This window comes from Melanostigma gelatinosum, assembly GCF_949748355.1.
Source record: "Melanostigma gelatinosum genome assembly, chromosome: 16".
In the NCBI taxonomy this organism is placed as follows: Eukaryota; Metazoa; Chordata; class Actinopteri; order Perciformes; family Zoarcidae; genus Melanostigma; species Melanostigma gelatinosum.
The window spans coordinates 24,134,355-24,159,605 of record NC_136649.1 but is presented as its reverse complement, the minus strand read 5'-3'; the positions used below and the strand labels follow the sequence as shown (position 1 = coordinate 24,159,605).

General features: G+C 48.2%; 3 protein-coding genes across 5 annotated transcripts in view; 2 read left to right on the top strand and 1 right to left on the bottom strand.

The window, feature by feature from the left end:
- The first annotated feature begins 875 nt into the window (after nt 1–875).
- wdr32 (WD repeat domain 32) lies at nt 876–5,802 on the top strand. 2 transcript variants are annotated; one of them, XM_079286229.1, is made up of 7 exons: nt 876–1,524; nt 2,697–2,810; nt 2,957–3,154; nt 3,334–3,536; nt 4,041–4,121; nt 4,212–4,357; nt 4,704–5,802. In XM_079286229.1, the coding sequence occupies exons 1-7, from the start codon at nt 1,058–1,060 to the stop codon at nt 5,073–5,075; spliced, it is 1,581 nt and encodes a 526-aa protein (XP_079142355.1). In that variant the 5' UTR covers nt 876–1,057; the 3' UTR covers nt 5,076–5,802. The 2 variants fall into 2 exon arrangements, with proteins under 2 accessions (XP_079142355.1, XP_079142354.1); XM_079286228.1 differs by lacking the exon at nt 4,041–4,121 and having other exon boundaries at nt 3,334–3,624; nt 4,192–4,357.
- Nucleotides 5,803–6,520: 718 nt separating this feature from the next.
- On the bottom strand, nt 6,521–22,538 carry cpxm1a (carboxypeptidase X (M14 family), member 1a). 2 transcript variants are annotated; one of them, XM_079287218.1, is made up of 13 exons: nt 22,241–22,538; nt 21,037–21,146; nt 16,760–16,899; nt 16,557–16,641; nt 15,772–15,922; nt 15,589–15,677; nt 15,086–15,209; nt 14,116–14,312; nt 13,570–13,749; nt 12,210–12,504; nt 11,204–11,343; nt 10,961–11,063; nt 6,521–10,591 (listed from the first exon to the last, which is right to left on the bottom strand). In XM_079287218.1, exons 1-13 carry the CDS (start codon nt 22,527–22,529, stop codon nt 10,260–10,262), a joined length of 2,235 nt encoding a protein of 744 aa, XP_079143344.1. In that variant the 5' UTR covers nt 22,530–22,538; the 3' UTR covers nt 6,521–10,259. The 2 variants fall into 2 exon arrangements, with proteins under 2 accessions (XP_079143344.1, XP_079143345.1); XM_079287219.1 differs by having other exon boundaries at nt 15,589–15,668.
- Nucleotides 22,539–24,618: 2,080 nt separating this feature from the next.
- The window catches only part of LOC306790133 (RING finger protein 145), an 11,048-nt gene continuing 10,415 nt past the window's right edge, over nt 24,619–25,251 (top strand). The window contains exon 1 of the mRNA XM_079286253.1: nt 24,619–24,860. The gene's annotated coding sequence lies outside the window, so the exon portion shown is untranslated. The remainder of the gene's footprint in view (nt 24,861–25,251) is intronic.

The following is a 25,251-nucleotide window of genomic DNA, read 5'->3' as shown; positions in this document are numbered from 1 at the left end:
AGAAGTCACTGGCAGGAAGGTTTGAAAGGCGGCTGGAAGTCCAGACACAGGATGACCGGAAGCTGGCTGCACCGGGACAACATGGCTGACATGATCAGGCTCCACTGGGGACGGCTCGTGGGCTTTCTGGATGAGCTCGGACGTGCCGTCGTGCATAACAACGCGCAGCGGCTCCACCTGGAGGGAGCGCAGTGTCTTGCATACTTGCATACTTGTCATTTTTGACGTCTGCCCCCGAAAGAGCTCAGCTGTTTATTCTCTTCATGTGTCAGAGTGTACGTGTGCGCGTGAATGTACGTGTTACTCGTGAGCAAGTAGGTGGACGTGCGTCCCAGCAGCCACTGCCTCATTTGCCCTCCACGCGTCTCGCCTCCTGCGCAATCCAGGTACAAATGCACCTGAATGTGTCCCAATTAAAACAAAACACATTCGTAATGACTCGTTCAGTTAGTTAGAATTGTTACACACACACACGCACACAGAAGCACGTGCAGTGTCTGTCCATCAGATGGCAGTCACCAATCTACAGTGCACCTGAAAGTGAACACGGATGCGGAAATACGTCATTCTTTTAGTTGGCGTTTGTTTTGGTGAGGAGAAAATGAGTTAGTTCGAATAAAAAACATGAAACTTCCGTCTGGACGCTTCAGCTTAAAATATTTATTGATAAATTGATTTGTTGGTACATCATTTGGTTGACAAACAGCAACAAATAAACAAAATGTGATTAAAAATGAATAAGTAATCATCGTACTGTATTTGGTTTTAATTTAACACACATGTGGAACAAAATATATTTGGAAGTTTATTTTGAAGGCTGAACCTGTTCTCTTCCGGTCGCGTGTAAGTTAACCGTGTTTGTGTTGACGCGCGCAGTTAAGGCGCTGCCGAGCCTGACAAAATACAATTTGAACGGAACGTATGCAGCTAAAAATCCACCGCCATGGCACCATAAACGGCTGTAAAGGAGACACGGTTGCATGCTCGCTGGGTGACCCGAGTCGGGCAACTTTTCCCTGAAACACCGACGGCTGTGTCGGACGCCGGAGTAGCTACAATGAGCTCGGAGCACCAGAGCGACAGCGAGGACGCGGACGAGTCGCAGGACAGGCCCAACACCAGCGGCGGCGACAAAGAGGACGACCCCGACATCGACGACTCGGACGTGGAAGATGAAATCGCTCCGAGGGTTTCTCCCTCTCCGCCGGGCAGCAGCGGGATTAGGCCGGAGCGCAGAGCGAGGTCTCCGGCGTCGGAGGAGCGAGAGCCCCGCTGCGAACCGCCCACCGCGCCACCGCCGGGCTCCAGCGGCGAGGGCTCCAGCGCGGTCACCCGCAGGGGGAATACCCTGTTCTCCTGGCTGCAGAGCAGGACTATAAGGCGAGGGGTGTTTGTGGACCCAGCCAGGGAAAACTTCAGGACAATGACCAGCTTGTACTGCTCAATGAATCCGGCGGCGGAGTCTGTCAACCTGAGCACCCAGACGCACGGAGCGGTGTTCAACCTGGAGTACTCTCCGGACGGGTAAGACGACCCCTCTATGGCAGGAGGTCATGTTCAGAGGGTTGGCACTATTGGCATGTTATTAAACAGTGCACTGAATGGGTAGATTGCCTGGAAAGTGCTTGAATTGCTTCATGACACCTGCAGCATCCAAGGACCACTCGTGTAGGAAAGCCCACTGGTGGATGTTCATGAAACATATTCAAGATGAAGCTCTCAACTGATCACAACATGATCATTTGAGTTTCTCAAAACAAAACCACTCGCAGTAAACTGAGGACAACAGCATGTTTAGCCTCAGGGACTCAAAGGTAGGAAGTGAATCCTGCAACCCGGTCCGGTCCGGTCCGGTCCGGTCCGGTTGTGACAGCAGGACAGTGAAGTGGATGCTGCAGAGCTTTACCTCTTTCAGGCCTTTAATGAGGAAACTGATCTCATGTTATGACACAATTGTAATAACATTATTCGCATGAATACAACTTTTGGTCCACAAAGATTCTGCATACAGTCCGGGATGTCGTGCGAAGTACATTCACGGACAGATTGATGGTTTATGAGGCATTTCCTTCTTGGTATTATATTATCATATCATCTGCAGAGACGTTTATGACCAGAACCACGTCTTCAATCTAAGAACCGTGTCCAGGAACAGGAAGTCTCTCTTCTTCTGCAGCCTCAGTTCTTCTAACATCTGCTGATAGACTCACAATACATCACCTGTAATTATGGGATGGCATAAGCTGGTGTTTGAACTTCTACCGAAGTCCAACATCCATTCAAATGTAAGACAGTGATTGATGGTCTTTCATCATTCTGGTGAAGGACTTCAAATCAACCTGATGCAAGAATGGAAATTGGTAAATTGACATTCTTGGGTTATAAGAAGGAATAGTTATTTATCTTATTTATTTTTATAAAATGATTATTATACGCACATATATACATACATACATACACACACATACATACTATGATGCGTCCCCATTAATACTTCTACGATACATGCCTGTTATTATCGTGTACTGTGTGCATCATGTATGTTGTGTGCATCATGTATGTTGTGTGCATCATGTATGTTGTGTGCATCATGTATGTTGTGTGCATCATGTATGTTGTGTGCATCATGTATGTTGTGTCTCAGATGTTGTGTTGAAAGCGTAATCAGAATGCTGTCCTGTGATTGGTCGGCTCAGGTCGGTGCTGACGGTGGCCTGTGAGCAGACTGAAGTGCTGCTGTTTGATCCCATCTCGTCCACGCACATTAAGACGCTGACGGAGGCCCACGAGGACTGCGTCAACAACATCAGGTGCTTTTCTCAAGTAGTGACTCATCCAGAGAGCTTTAAAGGAGACGGAAAGAATCGGCTGCTCCACCACGTTAGATGAAGCTCCCTGTCGGGATATGAATGTTTGATTCGTGTCCAATAATCCCGTCATATCTGTGGCGCTGCAGGTTTTTGGACAATCGTTTGTTTGCCACCTGCTCTGACGACACCACCATTGCATTATGGGATCTCCGGAAGCTGAACTCCAAGGTTTGCTCGCTGCACGGCCACGCCAGCTGGGTGAAGAACATCGAGTACGACACCAACACTCGTCTGCTCGTCACGTCCGGCTTCGACGGCAACGTCATCACGTGGGACACCAACAGGTTGGTGCAGTTGTGTGAGCGCCGGTTTGCACTGCGGACATGAAGAGTGGATCTTAGAACGCGAGTCTCTTCATCGAGCGCGCGTGTCTTGATCCAAACCGCTGGTCTCTGAAGTCCTTTCAACAGATTCACACTTCATTATTTCAGCCATCAAAGCTTCTGTCACGCCCCCCCTGCAGGTTCACAGAGGACGGCTGCCCGCACAAGAAGTTCTTCCACACCCGCTACCTGATGAGGATGCGTCTGACGCCCGACTGCTCCAAGATGCTCATCTCCACCTCCTCGGGGTACCTGCTGATCCTCCACGACCTGGACCTCACCCAGTCCCTGGAGGTGGGCAGCTACCGCATGCTGCGAGCCCGCCGGACGCCCCTCAGCTCAGGTCAGACCGCCGCCTCCCTGAACACCCGGCACCGCCCACATGTTCACGCTCCTTTCCTCCCCAAAGAAGCCGTCGTATCGGTGGTCACGTGAAGCAGTTTGATCAGTCAATGAGTTCATGAAGACTTAAAGGAGGCTCGTGGTCTTCTTCCTAAACATCTTGATCTTTTTGAAACGTCGGTATCTTTGGCCGGCGCAGGCTGTGATAAGCTCGTCCGATCGCTTCCTTCGGCTCGAACGTCGTGTTGAAAGCTGCTTTTATTGGGAAATAGAAGTCGTGCCTCTTCTGGTTGACCACCATGTGACCTGATTTCGGGGGAAAAGGAGAATTACACATATGTGCCGATTTTAAAAGATAATTTTGCGCGTCAAGAAATTGACATTTAGTTGTAACACTGTTGAAGTAGACGTCTCAGAAAATGTGTGATCAGAGACACGGCCTGTGAAGGAGGTTCCTGTTGGTTCCACACTGAATGAAGTGGTTTGTGACGCTGTGACTCCGTAGATGGAGGCTCGTCTGCGTCCAGGTCAGCTGGAACTCCTCGCCAGGGACACGACTCCAGCAAGATCCACCCTCCCCGAGAAGGTCAGAGGAAACGGAGTCATACATGTCAGCTGAGGCTCCGGCCAAAGTAACAAAGATGGAGACAATAAAGCATTCGCGTTGTCCTCGCAGGTCTTTCTCCCAGAAACAGCCTGGAGGTCCTGACTCCAGAGATCCCCGGAGAGCGAGACCGAGGGAACTGCATCACCTCGCTGCAGCTGCACCCCAAGGGCTGGGCCACGCTGATCCGCTGCTCCAGCAACATGGACGACCAGGAGGTGAGCAGCTCCGTCACCTCAGGCCTGGTCCATAGATCCTCCCTTTAGTTCATATCTATATATAGATATAGATATAGATATCTATAGATATAGATATATAGATATATAGATATATAGATAGATCTATTAGCTATGGAAGAATCAGTCGGGCTGAATACTGTTTTTAGATTTGGTTCAAAGACCTTAACAACACTTTAAGATAATAGCTGACATAAACACGTCTTACTACAAAACTCTTCTTTGCTTCTTAACAAAGGATCATCTTCTGAACACAAGCCACCTCATGATAACTTATTATCGGGATGACAGGTCATTTTGAAGATTTGTCTCCGTCTTCTCTCTCCAGTGGACGTGTGTGTACGAGTTCCAGGACGGCGCGCCCACCCGGCCGCTGGTGTCCCCGCGCTGCTCCCTCCGCCTCACGCACTACATCGAGGAGGCCAACGTGGGCCGGGGCTACATCAAGGAGCTGTGCTTCAGCCCGGACGGCCGGCTCATCTGCTCCCCGTACGGCTACGGCGTCCGCCTGCTGGCCTTCGACGAGAACTGCGGCGAGCTGGTCGACTGCATGCCCGTCCAGACCAGCTGCCTGAGGGAGATCCGCTCCATCTACTCGCACAGCGACGTGGTGCTCACCACCAAGTTCTCCCCGACGCACTGCCAGCTGGCCTCGGGCTGCCTCAGTGGACGCGTCGCGCTCTACCAGCCCAAGTTTTAGCCGCCGTGCTGTCGAGAGGACCAACGCGCTGCAGACCTGGGCAAAGACCTGCTCATCAGGGTTCCTGCAGAAACCTCCCACAATACTGTTCTATGATTATAAAGTCCCAGCATCTAATATCTGCAGAACTCTGCTGCACAGACGATGTCTCACGAGTAGTATGGTCTTCCTGCTGTCCTCCGTTAGGAACGAGATCAAAACCATCAATCAATCTGCATCTTCACAACCCGGATCAACATTTGATAGCATTTGTTGTAAAGTGCTCAAGTGGACCAGCTGGGTGGGATTCACTGCAGATCTTTCAAATATTCCGACATGTGGTGTAACTCTGGACCCTCTGCCAGACAATCTGTTATGGAAACCTCCGCCCATCTGGTACCCAAAGAAAGACACCAACATTCACGTGTGAAGCACCTTCTCAGCTCAGGCCTGCAGCTGTGAACATGGCGTCTGTCGGGGACGGAGCGGGCAGCCGACGCCTGAAAGAGAATCGAATCAAAAGAAGAAGTCCTCGGCCTGACCCGGCTGCAGGAGTGAGTTCAGCCTTTAAGCCGCTCTGGCGCTGAGCCTCACAGACAGACATGAGGGCACGCTCTCCTCACGCTGAGCCTCACAGACAGACATGAGGGCACGATCTCCTCCACGCTAAGCCTCACAGACAGACATGAGGGCACGACTCCTCCACGCTAAGCCTCACAGACAGACATGAGGGCACGCTCTCCTCCACGCTGAGCCTCACAGACAGACATGAGGGCACGCTCTCCGCTACGCTGAGCCTCACAGACAGACATGAGGGCACGCTCGCCTCATGCTGAGCCTCACAGACAGACATGAGGGCACGCTCTCCTCACGCTGAGCCTCACAGACAGACATGAGGGCACGCTCTCCTCACGCTGAGCCTCACAGACAGACATGAGGGCACGCTCTCCTCTACGCTGAGCCTCACAGACAGACATGAGGGCACGCTCTCCTCACGCTGAGCCTCACAGACAGACATGAGGGCACGCTCTCCTCACGCTGAGCCTCACAGACAGACATGAGGGCACGCTCTCCTCACGCTGAGCCTCACAGACAGACATAAGGGCACGCTCTCCTCTACGCTGAGCCTCACAGACAGACATGAGGGCACGCTCTCCTCACGCTGAGCCTCACAGACAGACATGAGGGCACGCTCTCCGCCACGCTGAGCCTCACAGACAGACATGAGGGCACGCTCTCCTCACGCTGAGCCTCACAGACAGACATGAGGGCACGCTCTCCTCACGCTGAGCCTCACAGACAGACATGAGGGCACGCTCTCCTCACGCTAAGCCTCACAGACAGACATGAGGGCACGCTCTCCTGACGCTGAGCCTCACAGACAGACATGAGGGCACGCTCTCCTCTCGCTGAGCCTCACAGACAGACATGAGGGCACGATCTCCTCCACGCTGAGCCTCACAGACAGACATGAGGGCACGCTCTCCTTACGCTGAGCTGAGGAGTGCGTTGGAAGTCCAAACTTGCAACATTGTGTTTCGTACTAAAGATTGATGTTGGTCTCTACAGCAGGAACACTTTGACTCATTTTGAGACTCGACACATCCAGATGTTGCCGTCTCGGGACAGAAGCACTGAGGATGCAGACAAAGGGACAGAAGACATGAATCCACCACCACGGCGCTCTGCTTCTTCACAGCTGCTGCTTCTCTGCTCGTACATCTCTTCATGGACCTCGTCATCGTCATCCTTTACCTGTTTCTCTTCCTTTTCCGTCTCCAGCTGTTTGCCGCCTTCGTGGTCTTTAGTGGTTTTATTGGCGCGTTAATGTCGGCACTTGTTGTTCACGGTGTTCATTTGATTTTACACGCGTCACTTGTTGCCGTGGTTCAGGATTAGCTCCGTTGGATTCATTCTTATTTCCCGTCACAGTTTGTGTGTTTATCTTCAGCCTGTGAATGAAACAGCAGTCAGCGTTCAAAGGATCCACTTTCTGTGCAAAATACCATTGCAAGAATTTCATACTTTTGCAATTGCACACTTCTTCCCTTGTTAAAGATCAGGCTGGCGTTATTCTGCTGCGTGCTCTCAGCCTGAAGCTTCTTACGGAACACGTGAACCTTTAGAAAGGAACAGAACTGCGTCCTTTCATCTGAGCATGCCGGCTGCTGGAGTTTGTAGCAAACATGACTCTTTGTCGGGGACTACTTTCAGCTGCGGACTGACACACGATAAGTGTTCTAGTGAGAGTTCCCGGCAGCAGGATATGAGATTCATATAAAAACTACGATGTCCATAGAAATGAAGGGACCTGAGCGGCTGACTCGCGTGTTTTTCATTTTCATTTTGACAACAGCGGAGCTCTCTGGCACAAAGGAGTCCGATATCAGTGTTTGGCCGAGCAGACGGTGTTTTGGGTCTTTTCGTGGGATCTGTGAGAATATTGCCGGCCTCAGCATTGCTCGTTGAACCTGTAGGATGAAGTGTTGCCGAGCTTGATTTTTGCTCGTGCACCTCACGGCGTTGCTTTTTGAGTGTTGATCCACGTCACTGTTTGACTTTTCTTTCCTCCGCTTGCATCACATCCAGCGTCTCATTTCTACCGTCTCCTGTCCGAAAGGTGACCAATCGGCTTTCCTTCCCCTCTGAGGACCGATGGATTGCTTTGACTCGTATCGGCAATTGTTGCGTTGCTGTTTCCAACCAGTGTGTAGTGTCGCTGCTGTCAGAGCCGAGCACGCGCATGGATGTGACGTCTGACTGACTGCAGAATAGATGTTCAGTGGAGACAGCAGAGATCAGCGTATACTACTATGCATACAAGCCTTTATGAAGATGGACCGTTCTCATTTACGCAGCGTGACGCTCTGTGTGCAACTGTCAGATGCCAAAATATGTTCATCTTGGACGAGGCAGTGCTTCTCCTCAGTGTGAGCTGAGAACTGACGGTGAACTTCTGCTTTCATCTTTCTGTTTTTGTATCTTTACATTTGGAAAAAGCTTGAATTGTAAAATATTTTTGGGAAAAACTCTTCTTCTCTTTCTTGCAGAAAGTGAGATGGACGCATTGGACCTTTCATTGAATATAACTAATGCTACAGCTAGCAGCCTGTTAGCTTGACTTAGCTTGTTAGCCTGTTAGCTTGACTTAGCTTGTTAGCCTGTTAGCTTGACTTAGCTTGCCTTGTAAACAGCGGGGGAACGGCTGCCCTGGGTCCGCCCAACAGGAAGGTTCTGACCGTATTAAACCAAGAACTCTTCATCTTATGGGGGCTATGGACCAGACTATTTCCTGGCTGGATGGAAACCTTCCAGAGACCGGGATATAAGCCGGTAAATGGCAATTTGTCCTTTTTATATTTAGTTTTTTGTACAGATAAAACAAACTAAACTGTGCTAAGCTAAGCTAACCGGCTGCTAGCTGTACGTAGCTAACGTTATATTATCACTATCAGTATCGATCATCTCGTCCTGGTGAGGCGTATTTACTCAAATGTTAAAAAAATAAATGATTGAGAAATTAATTTAGATTTTAAGTAAAAACTAAAATCATAAATCATAATGCAGATTACACTAATATTCATAATCCCTGCTCACCTCTTCGTAATGAGGATGCTTTTAACACGTACCTCAGTTAACACTGCTGTTAAAATGTGTTTCAGTAACAAATGGAGTTCACTTCACTTCAGTCAATTCAAAGACTCATTCTAGCTCAACACCAACAAATACTCTGAAGTGATTTAAAGTTACGTTTCTAGCATTGATATATTACATTGACTGAGCTGCAGGTTAAAGGACGGCCATGCTGTACGGTTGTACGGTTGGTTACACCTGAACGGCACAGCTGTGCACGGTCACCTGAACGGCACAGCTGGAGGACATGAGACGGACAGGTGTTGTGAACTGCTCGCCCGTTGTTCTCTCCATGGCCGTACAGCAGTAATCCAACAATGATACTAACGTGGTACTTATTGTCACTGAAATAAAAAGGTTCGCTTCTTTTGCACTGCTGACTGTTTGGTGTTCAGTATTTCTGTTCTTCGGCGTTAAAGCTCCACACATGAAGTGCTGAGAATCCACCAGCAGAGGGCAGTCACACTCAACCAGTGGTTCCCAAGCTAGGGGTCGTGGCCCCTCAGGGGGTCGTGAGATGATTTACAAATTCAGAAGAAAGAAAACTTTCTTCTAATTTTGTCTTTTGAATTAATAACTACTGTCACGTCATCAGCTCTTATTCTAATGAGACAATTCCATTGAACTGGTCAAAATCAGATCAAATAAAAACTGAATCTTGTTTTTTGCAATGCTAGCGCCGAGGCTCTACGGACGGAGAAGTTGGAAATAACTCCGCAGCGATTGAAAGGATGGGCGTGACATTTGGTGTTATTATTACAGATCTTCATGGCCCACAGGGTAAACATCATATCTGCACTTTGTCTACTTTCTCATGCCGATCATCTTGTGACTCCTCACTTCTGTTATGGGAACCTCTGTTCTCGCAGCTTCTTTCACTTCCACGCTGTTCTTCTGCTTTTCTCCACTCTTGGTTCAGATTTACACGCTAGAATATAGATTAAGACAAAGAAGTCATATTTATTTGAGATTTGTTTTGGTGCTGTTGGACTGAAGTCGAACAAATAAAATCAGACGCGCTGTTAGAAAAGCATGTCGCATGTCAGACCAGCTGACACTCGCACTCAGTCGTCATGAAGCACTACATCGGCGATAATGTCCAATGAAACAGTTCATGTACAAAACAAAAAAGAAGTGAATTCCAACTTTAACATTCAATGATGCCTGTCTATAGATGTGAAGATGTCCATAATCCTTCAAAACGTTTGTGTAACTTTTTAGAAGTTATTCAGTTTGTGTCTCTTTTTGTGTATAAAACCTGCTTTTTAAATATCAATGTCTGTAAGAGTTTGTGTGGCTGTCGTGGTTTAATCTGCCTTAAAGGGCCAGTACACCCAAATACATTGCTGTGTTTTTCGTTAATATTTAAAGTTGTGATTGGCACATACAAATCAAAGGGGCAGACATTTCCCCACGTCAAGCTGCATGTCTCTGCAGAAATGCAGAAGACATGTATTCTTTTGAATTGGGTGAACTGTATCCTCTCGAGTAGGAACATGTCACTGTTCTCCGTTTGAGCTGAACTTCCAGCTCATCCTGAGGCTTCTTCAGCCCCTCGTCCCCGTCTGTCTCTCATGCTCTCTGGGCTCCGGCGGACCGGGCTTTCCTCGCCCGCTGCAGCCGCTGACTCTCCCTGCGCTGGTTGATGGCCTTGGTGCTGGCCCGAAGCATGCGGAGCCTCAGAGCACGAAGACGCAGCTGACGGTCCTGGGGGATCTTCCCTCCTTTGGCCCGGATCTCCTTCAGCCTCTGAATGGGCATTCTGGTCAGGGTGAAGTCACAGATGGTGGCATGCGGCTCCATTCCAACGCGGCAGCGTCGCATGGACGGGTAGTAGCCCTGGGCCCAAACCATCACCTTGTACTCGCCCGGGTTCAGTAGACGCCAGTAGTCCCCGTCAGCGGCTAAGGAAATCCAAATGAGACAAAAACAAAGACTTATTGTGCTGACTCGACAGCCCAAATGTGAATGTAGTGTATTTAAAATGTGCAACATGCAAGTTCGTGACTTCCTGCTGGTGGAGAGACTGAGTCGTCCCAATGCTCACAAGTATAAGAGGAATAAATAGCACATGACAAAATAAACCAGGAACTCTTTGTTTTCACTTTGTTACTTCTGGAAATATATCCATGTGGTCAATTGAAGTTGTCAAACATATTTATGAGTCTGTAATTGCCTTTCCGTTGAGATTTCCACTTCTGGACACAGTTCCTGTCAGTTAAAGACATTTCCTGCAATAATGCATTTCAAATATAAAATTGAGCGTCTTGAACCTGATCGGATGTCGTGGTCGTGGTCCTCCACCTTGATTACAGCATCTGCTATTCCCTGTCTGGTCAGCTTGTCCCTGACCACGCCCTTGATGCCTCTGTGAACCTGAGTGAAGAGGAAACGCTGCACTGTGAGCCTCCAGAGAGAAGATGAAGGCAGAAAGAACTGCTGGATTTGAAAGCTGGTGCAGCCGATGACTCGTGTCCTTTTCTTGGTGCAGATGCTGTCGAGGCAGAGCGACTGACCTGCTCCATGTAAATCAGCAGAGACTCCTTGTTGTTCTCCCACTCGATGGGAAGCTCACTGACGTGAGGGAACTTATCACAGGACAACTCCACGGTCACCTCGAAGCAGTTGGTGTGCAGGTAACTGAAGTCATTCATACCTGCAGGACAGACGGACCAGCATAGCAACAGTCATTTTATGACTTTACTCTATTGTTAGATGAGCTTAGTGCACGAGAGAAACATACAAACACAAAATGTACTATTGGTACTATTATTAAGTGTTTCAGTAAATGTAACATTCACAGACACGAGGAGCAATAAATCCCTAAATTGTAGACCTTAAGACACGCTTCAGTATTTCAGACTGTTTACACAATGAGTTGGTGAACTGTTGTTTACCTCATCAGTCAGCACTCTGTCTCTGTGCAACTATTCCATCATTGCTGTTCTCCACCTGTCCACCAGAGGCCCTCAGACTTCTCCACCTGTCCCAGTGACCCGAGTCCCACATCCACCTGCTCCCCTGTACCCTGCTCCAGACCTGTACCCTGTACCCTGCTCCAGACCTGTACCCTGTACCCTGCTCCAGACCTGTTCCCTGTACCCTGCTCCAGTCCTCTTCACCTGTACCCTGCTCCAGACCTGTTCACCTGTACCCTGCTCCAGACCTGTTCCCCTGTACCCTGCTCCAGACCTGTACCCTGCTCCAGACCTGTTCCCCTGTACCCTGCTCCAGACCTGTACCCTGCTCCAGACCTGTTCCCCTGTACCCTGCTCCAGACCTGTTCCCTGTACCCTGCTCCAGACCTGTACCCTGCTCCAGACCTGTTCCCCTGTGGACTTCTTGCTTGCTACCCATGCCAGTAAGCTTTTGTTCCTGTCCCTTCTTGCCTTGTACCCACCTGCCTGATGGTGATTTAAGGGTTTATCGACTTTCATTTAAGAGTTATGTGTTTTGTAGCGATGGTCCCCACATAGTTCCATTTTAAAATGATGTCTTTCATCATTCAAACAGGGGACTCACTGCCGGGGACGGTGTGCCAGGCACCGCCGTTGATGATGTTGTTGTGTGACTGGAAGTCCTCGTAGTGGCACATGCGGCGGTTGGGGTTGGACATCGCCAGGTTAGTCGAGGCGTAGACGGTGGCCAGCCAGCGGAAGAAAGCATTGTCCACCGTGGGGGTGTCCTCCTGAGGGGCCCAGTCCCGGGTGCAGTCGAAGGGGTACACGACCACCAGTTCTCCCCCGTGGAGGTTCGCACTGAGCACGAAGGGGATGTCCTGCATCCAGTTGATGACGGCACGCGTCACTGGTGCAACCTGGGAGGGATGGACACACTGATATAGTTCTATGTGGACTTTGTTGTGATGCTCTTGCTTTAGAATTCTCAGACTTCATTTGTAAATCAAATGGCGCAGAAAGTTATTTACATCTGTTGATTACATTTAAATTTCTCAAGGCGGTACTCTGTTCAGTCACAGCCAAGTCCTCTCTGCCTAAACTACCTCCTGTGTTACCATCGACAAGCTCAACATGTAGGATGGTCGGCTAAGATTCCCCCATGAAAGCCGTACCAGCAACAAAAGAACAAAGCAGGAATTACAAAAACAAAATACTTGTGAGGTGAATATATTGAAATTTGGTGATATTTTTATATCTGTTTGAGGCCTCCAGCGAAACCTGTTTTCCTTTTCTCAAAGCTGTCCACACACCAGCCTTAGAAACAGCTGTTCAGTGTGACCTACGTTCATGCACCATACATGTCACGCTTTTTCTTTTTAAGTAATAGAATTTGGTCCTTTGATGCAGTAAACTGTATTTCTTTCAAACCTCTTCTGAAGTTTGAATTAACTGAAATAATATGTCTGTTTTCAAAGTCCTTCCTCGGTTTGTACCGGAAAGTTGAACTTTGGTGATTCTAGTCTTTTACAGCATTGCTGTCGTTCTTAATAACACCACTAGATGGCGCCACAGTGGTGGATCGTTCACGTCCTACACTTGGCTCAAACTAAATTCCTAACCGCTCAAATGCCTCATTGAGTGTTACAATATAGTTTACTGTTACATTACCCATAGTTGAATGTGTAACTGATTAAATGTGTTCATATAAGCTCCGGCTGTAGTTCCTCCTCCCCTCGTGTCCATGTGTGGGTCCTCTATGGTGTTCGAGTGTGTTATTCGCTATGTTTTTGTCAGAAATGAGGGAAGGTTGCACAGTATAACTTTTCTTTCCGGTAGTGTATTTCGTGTGTTTTTATTCTACTCAGGGCTGCTTTGTGATGTGGCCAGGACTCTCCCCAAGCTTTTATATCTGGCCACAACAGATTGAAATACTCATATTCATGACGTTTTCAATTCCTCTGCCCTACAGCACCTCTCCTCACCATGGCGTCTTCTTTCGTGTAGTACTCTGGCATGGGGATGTAGTGGTTGGGGACTTTAGATGCATCTGCCGCCGTCTCTTGGGCGTCCCACATGATGTTGTTCAGGTCTGGGAAGTTGTGATTCAGGTCGATTCCTTCAAAGGTGTATCGTCCGTCGGCCCAGCCGGCCAGTTCAGAGCCCTGCAGCAGATCGGTCAGTAACAGGGACATTTAGACAACTGTTCCATCACTCTAGTTTCTACATGCTCTATGAAATGGGGACTTCAACTTCCTGGTCAACCACCGTTTTTGTCACAGCATGTTTCATGTGAGTTTAAAGTAGTTGTAGTTTTGGGTGTTATTAGTCAGCGTGTCTCCATCAGGCTGATCTGTGAATTTGATGAAATACCAGAACAACGATACCGATCCCTTTACCATCCCTGATCGACCAAACCCGACCTGCAGTCCAACCCAGAATACACCAAGGAAGCAGATCTGCCCTCTCTCCTTCAACTACAAGACAACATGTGTGTTAATCCTACACAGAGTCACTTCGACATCGCCCACCTTCTCATAAGCTGCTTCGTATCCGTCAGGGTTCATGGAGGGCAGGAGGTGGATTCGAGTCTCGGTCACCAGCCGAACGATGCGCCGGTTGCCCTTCTTGTACTCTCTGCACAAGTACTGCATGAGGTTGAGGACGAGCTCTCGGCCCAGGGCCTCGTTCCCGTGCATCCCGGCCACGTAGCGGAACTCAGGCTCCCCTGCCAAGAGCCAATTCAAGGAGTCATTTATTTGCCAAGCAAGTAAAATGTGGAGGTATTTATCTGGGCCCAACATCAGCTTGAACCACACGAAACATGAAGCGTTTGACATTTAGATTTGATTCAGTAGGTCAGAGTTAAATCCCAGAGCCACATCAGGAGCACATCTTGTTTGCATTGCGTTAGGCAACAGTGTGACCGCACTTTGCCAATACTCGCACATGGATTGGCAAGACTTGATGGCATCCTTAAAGCTGAGACTTCCAAAGACCCAAAATCAGCACAACAATTTAAAAAAAGCCAATTTCCCTCTTGGATTGGACACCAGAGTTCAGTAACCATGAAACCGCTGCATCGACTGGTGTCAGTAATTTAACCCAAGTTCCCATTATTCCCTCTTGGATGTGGAGCAGTTTTGAAATCTGTTGCCTGAGAAGAAAGACAGAAAGCTGCCCTCCGCTGAACTCATTTAAGCTTTTTGGCAGATGTAGAGATTCCTGCATCTGAAAACATCACAAAGGAAATCTGTCTTGTATGGTGGAGAGAGAGCCGTCTCCGATTTCCAGCGGTTATCAGTTTGTTTATCTGAGAGAGGCCTTCTCTGGAAGACACCCACGCCTCCCTGTGTGTTGCTGCTGCTGCAGGAAGAGAAGTCTGGATAAACAGCGCAGGATGTGGAACTGGGCCCCTGAGAGGAACACCATGAACTCTGGTCCAGATACTTCAGACGTTTAAGGTTTCAACTCGTAGAAGAAGAGTCAAAGCACTCTTACCGAGTTCATGTTTGCCGGGGTTGTCCGAGATCTCCATGACGTAGAGTTTGAGGCCCAGGTAGCTCTTCCCGATGGTGTAGATGCGGGTGATGTCCGGACACTCCTCTGTCACAGACTTCATGAGCTGTGGAGGAAGAAGAGCTCAATCACCCAGAGCCCAAAATGACACTTTGACGTTTGTTTTGTCCAACCAACAGTCCAAGTTGTTTTGTTTGTGCAGTAACTAAAGCTGCTGAATGTCGTGGATTCAAAAGCACAATATTTCCCTCTGAAATGTAATGAAGTAGAAGTACGTTCAGTGTGTACCTGAGTAAATGTATTTGGGTTAAATTCCAACTCTGGTGTTAAGAAGTTTGACTAGAAGTCATCAAACGGTTAAATGTGAACTGTGAGGAAATCTGCAAACTGTTAAGAGTCTGAGTGAGAAGTTTGGAATCAGCTTTCGGGAAACCAAAGTGACTCATCACGCATGTGTGGCCTGCAGCCGGTCATCACACTCCAACCTTTCTCATCTCCTTGTAGTTGTGCTGTCTGAAGTCCAGAGCGTCTTCTGATCCGGGCTCTCGCTCTGAGTCGAAGTTGTCTGTTGGATGTAGGAGGAAAGAAAGAGCACATTGACTTCCTGAAAGACAACCTCGCCTTAAAGAAAAGGGACAAAACGTACTGCGCTTCATGCTGCAACCTACCAGCCACTCGACAGCCGAGTATCTCCGCCCTGAGGCAGACGGTGCCGTTCGAGTACCAGGTCTGAGGGTTGATGCGGAGGAATCGGGCGACGGTGGGAACAGGAAGCAGTCCGAGCACCGAGGCCTCTGGATTCTGGTTTCCTTCAAATATCTGTACAATTCAATGTTGCATCACATCGGTTTGAACATTTGAGGATGTGCATTGTTGTTACTTTCATATAGAATGACAGAATTAGACATTCTTAGCAGTTGGTCCACACTACGGAATGGATTCGGTGCCGATATTCGTGGTCCCCAGAGGATGAATCCGAATGACTTTGGTGATCCTCCATCACCAGGTCTAAAGTGTCTCAGTGTTGTCCAATCGTTCTCAGAGAAGATTGAACATGTTTGTTGACTCTTGAAATAACTTTCACTCACGTCTGACTGAAATCTGATGAAAGGTGTTTGAACGAACACGTCCTCACGGTGGAAGAGAGAACATCTCTGTGTGAACCGCCAGCTCCGTGCTCAGAGATCACAAGTTGCAGGTTTGGATCAAACCTGCAACTTCTGGGTGTTTCCATCTGCATGTTGCAGCCTTCATCAATCTTTTAGTTTGAACATTGAGATCTCTACTCTGTGTGTTTCTATGTGTTCCTCTCTTCCTCTGTAAGAGCAGCTTTAGTTCACGGTACATATTTCACTTTGGCACTAACTCTTGTAAATGTGTTTTCCATCAGTCGGTCCGTGATACATTACAATACATTCCTCGATGTTGGAGAACACAAAGACTCTGTTAATACCGCTTCTTCTGTCCCGTTCATGCAGCTCTGCCAGCTCACGGAGTCGTTGCTCAGCTGGACTTTGTAGGTGTGGACCCAGTCCCAGCTGTGAGGAAGACGAGAGCTGTGTGTTAGCGTTGTGCTCTGACAACAGTCGTTTGTGTGTTTAGCAGCGGTTTTAAATACATGTCTTGGAACAAAGCCTCTGAACCCTGACCCCTGACCTCCAGATGGAGTTGCGGCCCTGCGTGATGACTCCAGTGAAGAGGGTGAGGTGGATGGCGTCCACCTCCAGCCACTGGTGCCGGTCCTCGTGCTTTGCACACCAGGCTCCGTCGTAGAGGTCTCCGTCCTCGATGCCAGACTGAAAACACACGTTACGCACAAGTTGTTGTTTCTGTCAACTGCAGAAGCTATTGCAGGCCTTTGCCTCCGCCTCGTGTGTCGCGTTGCATAAGACCTCGTGTTGACCTGATTTTAATAGAACTGCTTTCAGACTGCAGAAGAAGAGAGGGGGGGGGGGGTTACTTTATCTTATCGTTTCAGGAATATGTGAAGTACAGTGAAGGAGTAGGACATCATAATGTGTGTGTTCATTTGTACATCTATGATTCAGAATATGAACAACGAAGCACTCATTCACAACAGCTGAAGGCTCTGAAACGTGTAAATCTGTTCTTTCACTCCAGACTGATGTCGATGGATTGTTCTGACAGTTTGTACAGGTATTCATGGTCCCCAGAGGATTCACTTAATATGTTTAGTGATCATCTAATGCATCATCGGGTCAAAAGTTTCATTTCTTTTGACCAAATACAAAATGATTTTCATTCCCATGAGTCGCTGCTGTACTTTGTGTTCAGTAGCGATCAGCAGATGTTTATCTCAGGTCAGCCTCACAGAGATGCTGATGTCAGCGTTTATCTCAGGTCAGCCTCACAGAGATGCTGATGTCAGCGTTTATCTCAGGTCAGCCTCACAGAGATGCTGATGTCAGCGTTTATCTCAGGTCAGCCTCACAGAGATGCTGATGTCAGCGTTTATCTCAGGTCAGCCTCACAGAGATGCTGATGTCAGCGTTTATCTCAGGTCAGCCTCACAGATGCTGCTGTCAGCGTTTATCTCAGATCAGCCTCACAGAGATGCTGATGTCAGCGTTTATCTCAGATCAGCCTCACAGAGATGCTGCTGATGTCAGCGTTTATCTCAGGTCAGCCTCACAGAGATGCTGATGTCAGCGTTTATCTCAGGTCAGCCTCACAGAGATGCTGATGTCAGCGTTTATCTCAGGTCAGCCTCACAGATGCTGCTGTCAGCGTTTATCTCAGGTCAGCCTCTCAGAGATGCTGATGTCAGCGTTTATCTCAGATCAGCCTCACAGAGATGCTGATGTCAGCGTTTATCTCAGGTCAGCCTCACAGAGATGCTGATGTCAGCGTTTATCTCAGGTCAGCCTCACAGAGATGCTGCTGATGTCAGCGTTTATCTCAGATCAGCCTCACAGAGATGCTGATGTCAGCGTTTATCTCAGGTCAGCCTCACAGAGATGCTGATGTCAGCGTTTATCTCAGGTCAGCCTCACAGAGATGCTGATGTCAGCGTTTATCTCAGATCAGCCTCACAGAGATGCTGCTGATGTCAGCGTTTATCTCAGGTCAGCCTCACAGAGATGCTGATGTCAGCGTTTATCTCAGGTCAGCCTCACAGAGATGCTGATGTCAGCGTTTATCTCAGGTCAGCCTCACAGAGATGCTGCTGATGTCAGCGTTTATCTCAGGTCAGCCTCACAGAGATGCTGCTGATGTCAGCGTTTATCTCAGGTCAGCCTCACAGAGATGCTGATGTCAGCGTTTATCTCAGGTCAGCCTCACAGAGATGCTGCTGATGTCAGCGTTTATCTCAGGTCAGCCTCACAGAGATGCTGATGTCAGCGTTTATCTCAGGTCAGCCTCACAGAGATGCTGATGTCAGCGTTTATCTCAGGTCAGCCTCACAGAGATGCTGATGTCAGCGTTTATCTCAGGTCAGCCTCACAGAGATGCTGCTGATGTCAGCGTTTATCTCAGGTCAGCCTCTCAGAGATGCTGATGTCAGCGTTTATCTCAGGTCAGCCTCTCAGAGATGATGCTGATGTCAGCGTTTATCTCAGGTCAGCCTCGCAGAGATGCTGCTGATGTCAGCGTTTATCTCAGATCAGCCTCGCAGAGATGCTGATGTCAGCGTTTATCTCAGGTCAGCCTCGCAGAGATGCTGATGTCAGCGTTTATCTCAGGTCAGCCTCACAGAGATGCTGCTGATGTCAGCGTTTATCTCAGATCAGCCTCGCAGAGATGCTGATGTCAGCGTTTATCTCAGGTCAGCCTCTCAGAGATGATGCTGATGTCAGCGTTTATCTCAGGTCAGCCTCTCAGAGATGATGCTGATGTCAGCGTTTATCTCAGGTCAGCCTCTCAGAGATGATGCTGATGTCAGCGTTTATCTCAGATCAGCCTCACAGAGATGCTGATGTCAGCGTTTATCTCAGATCAGCCTCACAGAGATGCTGATGTCAGCGTTTATCTCAGATCAGCCTCGCAGAGATGCTGCTGATGTCAGCGTTTATCTCAGGTCAGCCTCGCAGAGATGCTGCTGATGTCAGCGTTTATCTCAGGTCAGCCTCAGAGATGCTGATGTCAGCGTTTATCTCAGGTCAGCCTCGCAGAGATGCTGCTGATGTCAGCGTTTATCTCAGGTCAGCCTCACAGAGATGCTGATGTCAGCGTTTATCTCAGGTCAGCCTCTCAGAGATGATGCTGATGTCAGCGTTTATCTCAGGTCAGCCTCACAGAGATGCTGATGTCAGCGTTTATCTCAGGTCAGCCTCTCAGAGATGCTGATGTCAGTGTTTATCTCAGGTCAGCCTCTCAGAGATGATGCTGATGTCAGCGTTTATCTCAGGTCAGCCTCACAGAGATGCTGATGTCAGCGTTTATCTCAGGTCAGCCTCTCAGAGATGCTGATGTCAGCGTTTATCTCAGATCAGCCTCACAGAGATGCTGCTGATGTCAGCGTTTATCTCAGGTCAGCCTCGCAGAGATGCTGCTGATGTCAGCGTTTATCTCAGGTCAGCCTCACAGAGATGCTGATGTCAGCGTTTATCTCAGGTCAGCCTCTCAGAGATGATGCTGATGTCAGCGTTTATCTCAGGTCAGCCTCACAGAGATGCTGATGTCAGCGTTTATCTCAGGTCAGCCTCTCAGAGATGCTGATGTCAGTGTTTATCTCAGGTCAGCCTCACAGAGATGCTGCTGATGTCAGCGTTTATCTCAGGTCAGCCTCTCAGAGATGATGCTGATGTCAGCGTTTATCTCAGATCAGCCTCACAGAGATGCTGATGTCAGCGTTTATCTCAGGTCAGCCTCACAGAGATGCTGATGTCAGCGTTTATCTCAGGTCAGCCTCACAGAGATGCTGATGTCAGCGTTTATCTCAGGTCAGCCTCACAGAGATGCTGATGTCAGCGTTTATCTCAGGTCAGCCTCACAGAGATGCTGATGTCAGCGTTTATCTCAGGTCAGCCTCACAGAGATGCTGCTGATGTCAGCGTTTATCTCAGATCAGCCTCACAGAGATGCTGATGTCAGTGTTTATCTCAGGTCAGCCTCACAGAGATGCTGCTGATGTCAGCGTTTATCTCAGGTCAGCCTCACAGAGATGCTGCTGATGTCAGCGTTTATCTCAGGTCAGCCTCAGAGATGCTGATGTCAGCGTTTATCTCAGGTCAGCCTCACAGAGATGCTGATGTCAGCGTTTATCTCAGGTCAGCCTCACAGAGATGCTGATGTCAGCGTTTATCTCAGGTCAGCCTCACAGAGATGCTGCTGATGTCAGCGTTTATCTCAGGTCAGCCTCTCAGAGATGCTGATGTCAGCGTTTATCTCAGGTCAGCCTCTCAGAGATGATGCTGATGTCAGCGTTTATCTCAGGTCAGCCTCGCAGAGATGCTGCTGATGTCAGCGTTTATCTCAGATCAGCCTCGCAGAGATGCTGCTGATGTCAGCGTTTATCTCAGGTCAGCCTCACAGAGATGCTGCTGCGGCTCCAGACTCTTGTTCAGCAAAAATGCAAGATTTGCTACTTTTCTTGTGCTTACATGTTGATGGTAAGATTTTGAAATATTCTTGACTTTGAAGATGTCATTCTGGGCTTCGGGAACTTTAAACTATTTCCTAATAATCTTTTGGACACAATTAATCGATGCAGTACGTGTCAGTTGATGAAAATAATCCTTAGTTATCCATGTTATCATGGTGTTCACACCTGATGTTTATTTCTGATCATCTTATGAACCTCAGCAGGATCTCTTAACAGACAAAGTGCCTCCAGAGCTGCAGTTTGATCAAGTGAAGTGATATTTCTACTTCTGGAAGCTCGCTCTACATGAGTTCCTGTTATTCTACGTCTTCACACTTCCATAAGAAGCAGCTCACTGTACTTGTGCTTGCTCCAGATCTAGACCCACCTGGATATTCAGCCTCCCTCTGTGAGGACCCAGACCCGTCCGCTGGTAGGACGACGCCTGCATCTGGCTGTCATCCACGCGCAGGGACTCCAGGCCGATAGGGGGGCAGTCTGGAAGGAGAGGGAGGTCAGGACCCTGTGGGTGGTGTCTGCTGTAAAGAAAGAGCTCTGGACTGAACGGGTCCTCTGAGTAAGCAAACACATGTCTGCTGGCATCAGAGGTTGTTCTGTGGAATATCTCTCATCATCCCGGGTCAGTTCAGCGGAAGCTCGGAGGCCCTCTGCAGAGGAAACCGCCGATAAGAGAATCCGTGGAGCGTTTGATTGTAATCTGAGACGAAGTTGAGGCCTGACGGCCGAAAGAGAGGGAAGTCAAATGTCCAGCGCAGCGACAGCTGCAGGTGTCTCATGTTGTCTGTGAGAAGCGCTTTACAAATAACATGCACTCATTCATTCATGTGTGTGGGAGGAGCAGCAGCACTGGACTGGCAGGAAGCTGCTCTCTCCAGCGTGTGCTCTTTAGGTCAAGGGTCAAAGGTTCACTGCCACATCGCTCAGACCGGAGCAGCAGACGTTCCTCACATTCCTTGTATGTGCAGCGTACTTTGGCAAATCAACGGTTGTGATTCTGACAAACCCTTTGAAACATGCAGCTGTTGGTGCATCTGCACTCACTCGCTCCACTTTCGTACGCCTGAATATTTGCTGATTTTCTCCGTCTTTTGTGATGGAAAACTGAATACAATGTGTTGTTTACGAACAACCTGTAGACGTGTCCCACTATTTCTGACTCGTATAATAATAATCGTGAATAAAATAATAAATATTTGATCTACAATAATCCAACAGGTAATTATGCAGCTGATGAGGTGATCAATCGAGATCTTCTAACCAAACAATCAATCCGTTCATCTTTCATCACGAACATAATGGAACAATGGAAACTGTTTGACAATAAACTCGTTGTTGTTCTGTAGCATTAATCATGTAAAGTCATATTTATTTCACTCATTTAAATCTTTGTTTCTCACATTAAAATGATTTGACTTTATTTATTCTTTCTCAGGTCGGGAGCTCAGTGGTCCCTGAAGGCATCATTCCTGAATTACACTGAACATTAATAATTGCTTTTAATCAGCTTGAAGTGTCCTTCGCTTCTCAAAGCTTCATGGAAAAAGTCAAAGCAAGTAAAAGTTGCGTCCTACCCCGTTGTGTTCTCTTATCTTCTGTCTTGCTGTCTTCTTCTTCTTCTGTCTTCTTTTCTTCTTCACTGTCTTGGCTGATGTTTTTGGTATCCAGCTGTTTGTCTTTGGGGAACTTTCTCCTTGCTGCTGTTGGAGTCGGTGGATCCTGCGGCTGCACAGAGACGGACTCGGCTGTAGTTGTGTTGTTAAATAATGAATTCATCTCGTTTGTTGTATCGTCTGTCAGCGCCGCGTCTAAAAATCCACCCAAAAGAATCAGTGCAGCCACCGCGCACAACGACTTCTCCATCTTCCTCTTTGGTTGCTGCTGCAGAGTGAGGAGGGGGGGGCGGTTCATGTGGAGATGACAGAGAGCCAGACCTCCATCCACTCCCCACCTCCTCAATCCCTCCTCCATCCACACCCCACCTCCTCAATCCCTCCTCCATCCACTCCCCTCCTCCTCAATCCCTCCTCCATCCACTCCCCTCCTCCTCAATCCCTCCTCCATCCACTCCCCTCCTCCTCAATCCCTCCTCCATCCACTCCCCTCCTCCTCAATCCCTCCTCCATCCACTCCCCTCCTCCTCAATCCCTCCTCCATCCACTCCCCTCCTCCTCAATCCCTCCTCCATCCACTCCCCTCCTCCTCAATCCCTCCTCCATCCACTCCCCTCCTCCTCAATCCCTCCTCCATCCACTCCCCTCCTCCTCAATCCCTCCTCCATCCACTCCCCTCCTCCTCAATCCCACCTCCATCCACTCCCCTCCTCCTCAATCCCTCCTCCATCCACTCCCCTCCTCCTCAATCCCACCTCCCCCCCCCTCGCCCCCCGCCCTCCCTCCCCTCCTTCACGTCGACATAACCTGCAGCTGTAGCTGGTGACTTTTGGATTTCTTGGAAAAACTCTTGCTGCACTTCCTGAAAGACATCTAATGCAAAACAGCTGAAACAGTGTTAACCACCCGAATAACAATATCAGAACCAGACAGTCCATCAGTCCGCAGTGATTGTTGATCATCTGCACCAAACTCTTGTGTGTCTGCTGGTCTGGAGAGGCCAGTTGAGATTTATTACTGAAAAGCACAGATCACAGATGAAAACATCGCACCCTGTTTGTCTGCTTCCACTGACACACATCTTTTCAGATCGTCAGCAAAACATCACATCTGTGTCGTATTGAAGTCCAACTGTCATGAGCTGCAGCTTCTATTCACTGGGCTGTCAACATCTGGTCAAATGAATAAAGGTGCAAAACAAGACGGCATGAAGAGAAAGAAGTCCCAGGTGGTCTGTCAGCAGTCAACAGTCTGTGCACCGAGGCTTCGTCTTTATGTGTTTCCAGGTTTGACTCAGCTGTCAGTCTCTCTGAGTGTTCATGAGATTCTCTTCAGCCACAAAGTTCAATGGAAATATTCCAAACCAGCTTCATTACAGAAGCAAAATACCTCAAAATAAAAGCATTTCAAACTCAGTTCAGTTTCGGTAAAGTGTGCCAGGATGAAATGCAAAACACATGACGGCGTTAAACAGAGTGTACCCGTCTCTTAATGTTGCACACTTCTGCTCTTATTTACTTTGTTCATGTAAGAGCTCATAGCGTTTGCTCAAGTATTATAAATGGCCTGCAAATATTGTACATGGCAGGATTTATTGTGGAGGAGTTTGATTCTTTTAAGAATGATCAACTGAAGAAGGTAAACTGTTCATCTGAAGTTTAAGAGTTGTTATTTAGCAGATGATGTCTTTGTGGAGTCAAATAAAGACACCATGAGTAACCGCTTCCCTTCGATATGCAGATAAGAAAGCAGAGAGCCAGACAGCGTCTCGCCCACAGGAAACCTCCTTATACCAGTCACCACGATGCTCCCATGCATCTGCACTTCACAGCCAAATGTCATGGCCTGAAAGAGCAAGTCATGACACAAACTACTTGTTCTGGGACATCTGTCGTACCTCATTATTTTCTCTTCTTCATTCGTTCAATCTAATCCTGAAGATGACAAGAGAAGGAGAAAGTAGATGTCCAATATGTGACATTGACAGCTGTGGCTCTAGTTTTCGTGACATAATAGCACATCTGTTGTCACTGCATCCTCCACAGCTGCATTGGTTTCCAACATGTTTTGCTTTAGACCCATAAAGTAAACAAACAATACGTTTAAGTACATTCAATTCATTTGTATATGGAGGTAAATGACAATATAAAGTGGCAAAAGAGTGAGAATAAAGTGAAAGTCATGTTACAACATGTGGGAACGTAGACTTGGAGTGGTAGTAGGAGCAGTAGTAGTGATAAAAGCAGTAGTATCCTAAAACGTGACTTTTATTTTGAAAACCAGAATACCTGCACCTGATTGGTGCATTTTGCTCTGACGTGTTCACGGAAAATGGCCACGCAAGCGAGTGGAATCACAACATTGGATTTGAAGTGTCTCTTCTCGTTTAACACCAGACATTGAATTGACCCGTTTGCATTGAGGATGTGTCGAACTGTCGTCGAGCAGCACAGATATTTTCCTCGGAAACGTGAAAGATTTAGTTCGGTGCAATGAAAGCATGTTGCTGGTCGCTGTGCAAGCTAACCGACAGCAACAGGAAGTAGCTAGCGGACGGCTGTGGGGTCTGTCAGCGTGGGAAGTAAGTGAAATACTCTCATTGTATCCACTGCTAGCTCCTAGCTACACGAGCTAACCTCTCTAGCATTCTCTACAAACACAAAGTTATGCAATATTGACCCTTTAAAATGCATATTGTCAAGTACTGACAAGACATGCAACACAGAGGCTCTCACGTTCAACACAGAGGGACAATGAGGGACAACTGTGTGAAATAGAAACATGCACCAAAGACAATAACATGCTGCATTGTTAGACACGATAAACACATCCATGTCAGAGGCACACAACATACAAGCATGCAGAGTATGTGAAATGTGCATCAGTCAGTCAGACACTAAACTACAATACAAGACATGCAGGTAGATGAGGCTCCACGGCAAAGTCAAGACAGGCGGACAGACAGACAGACA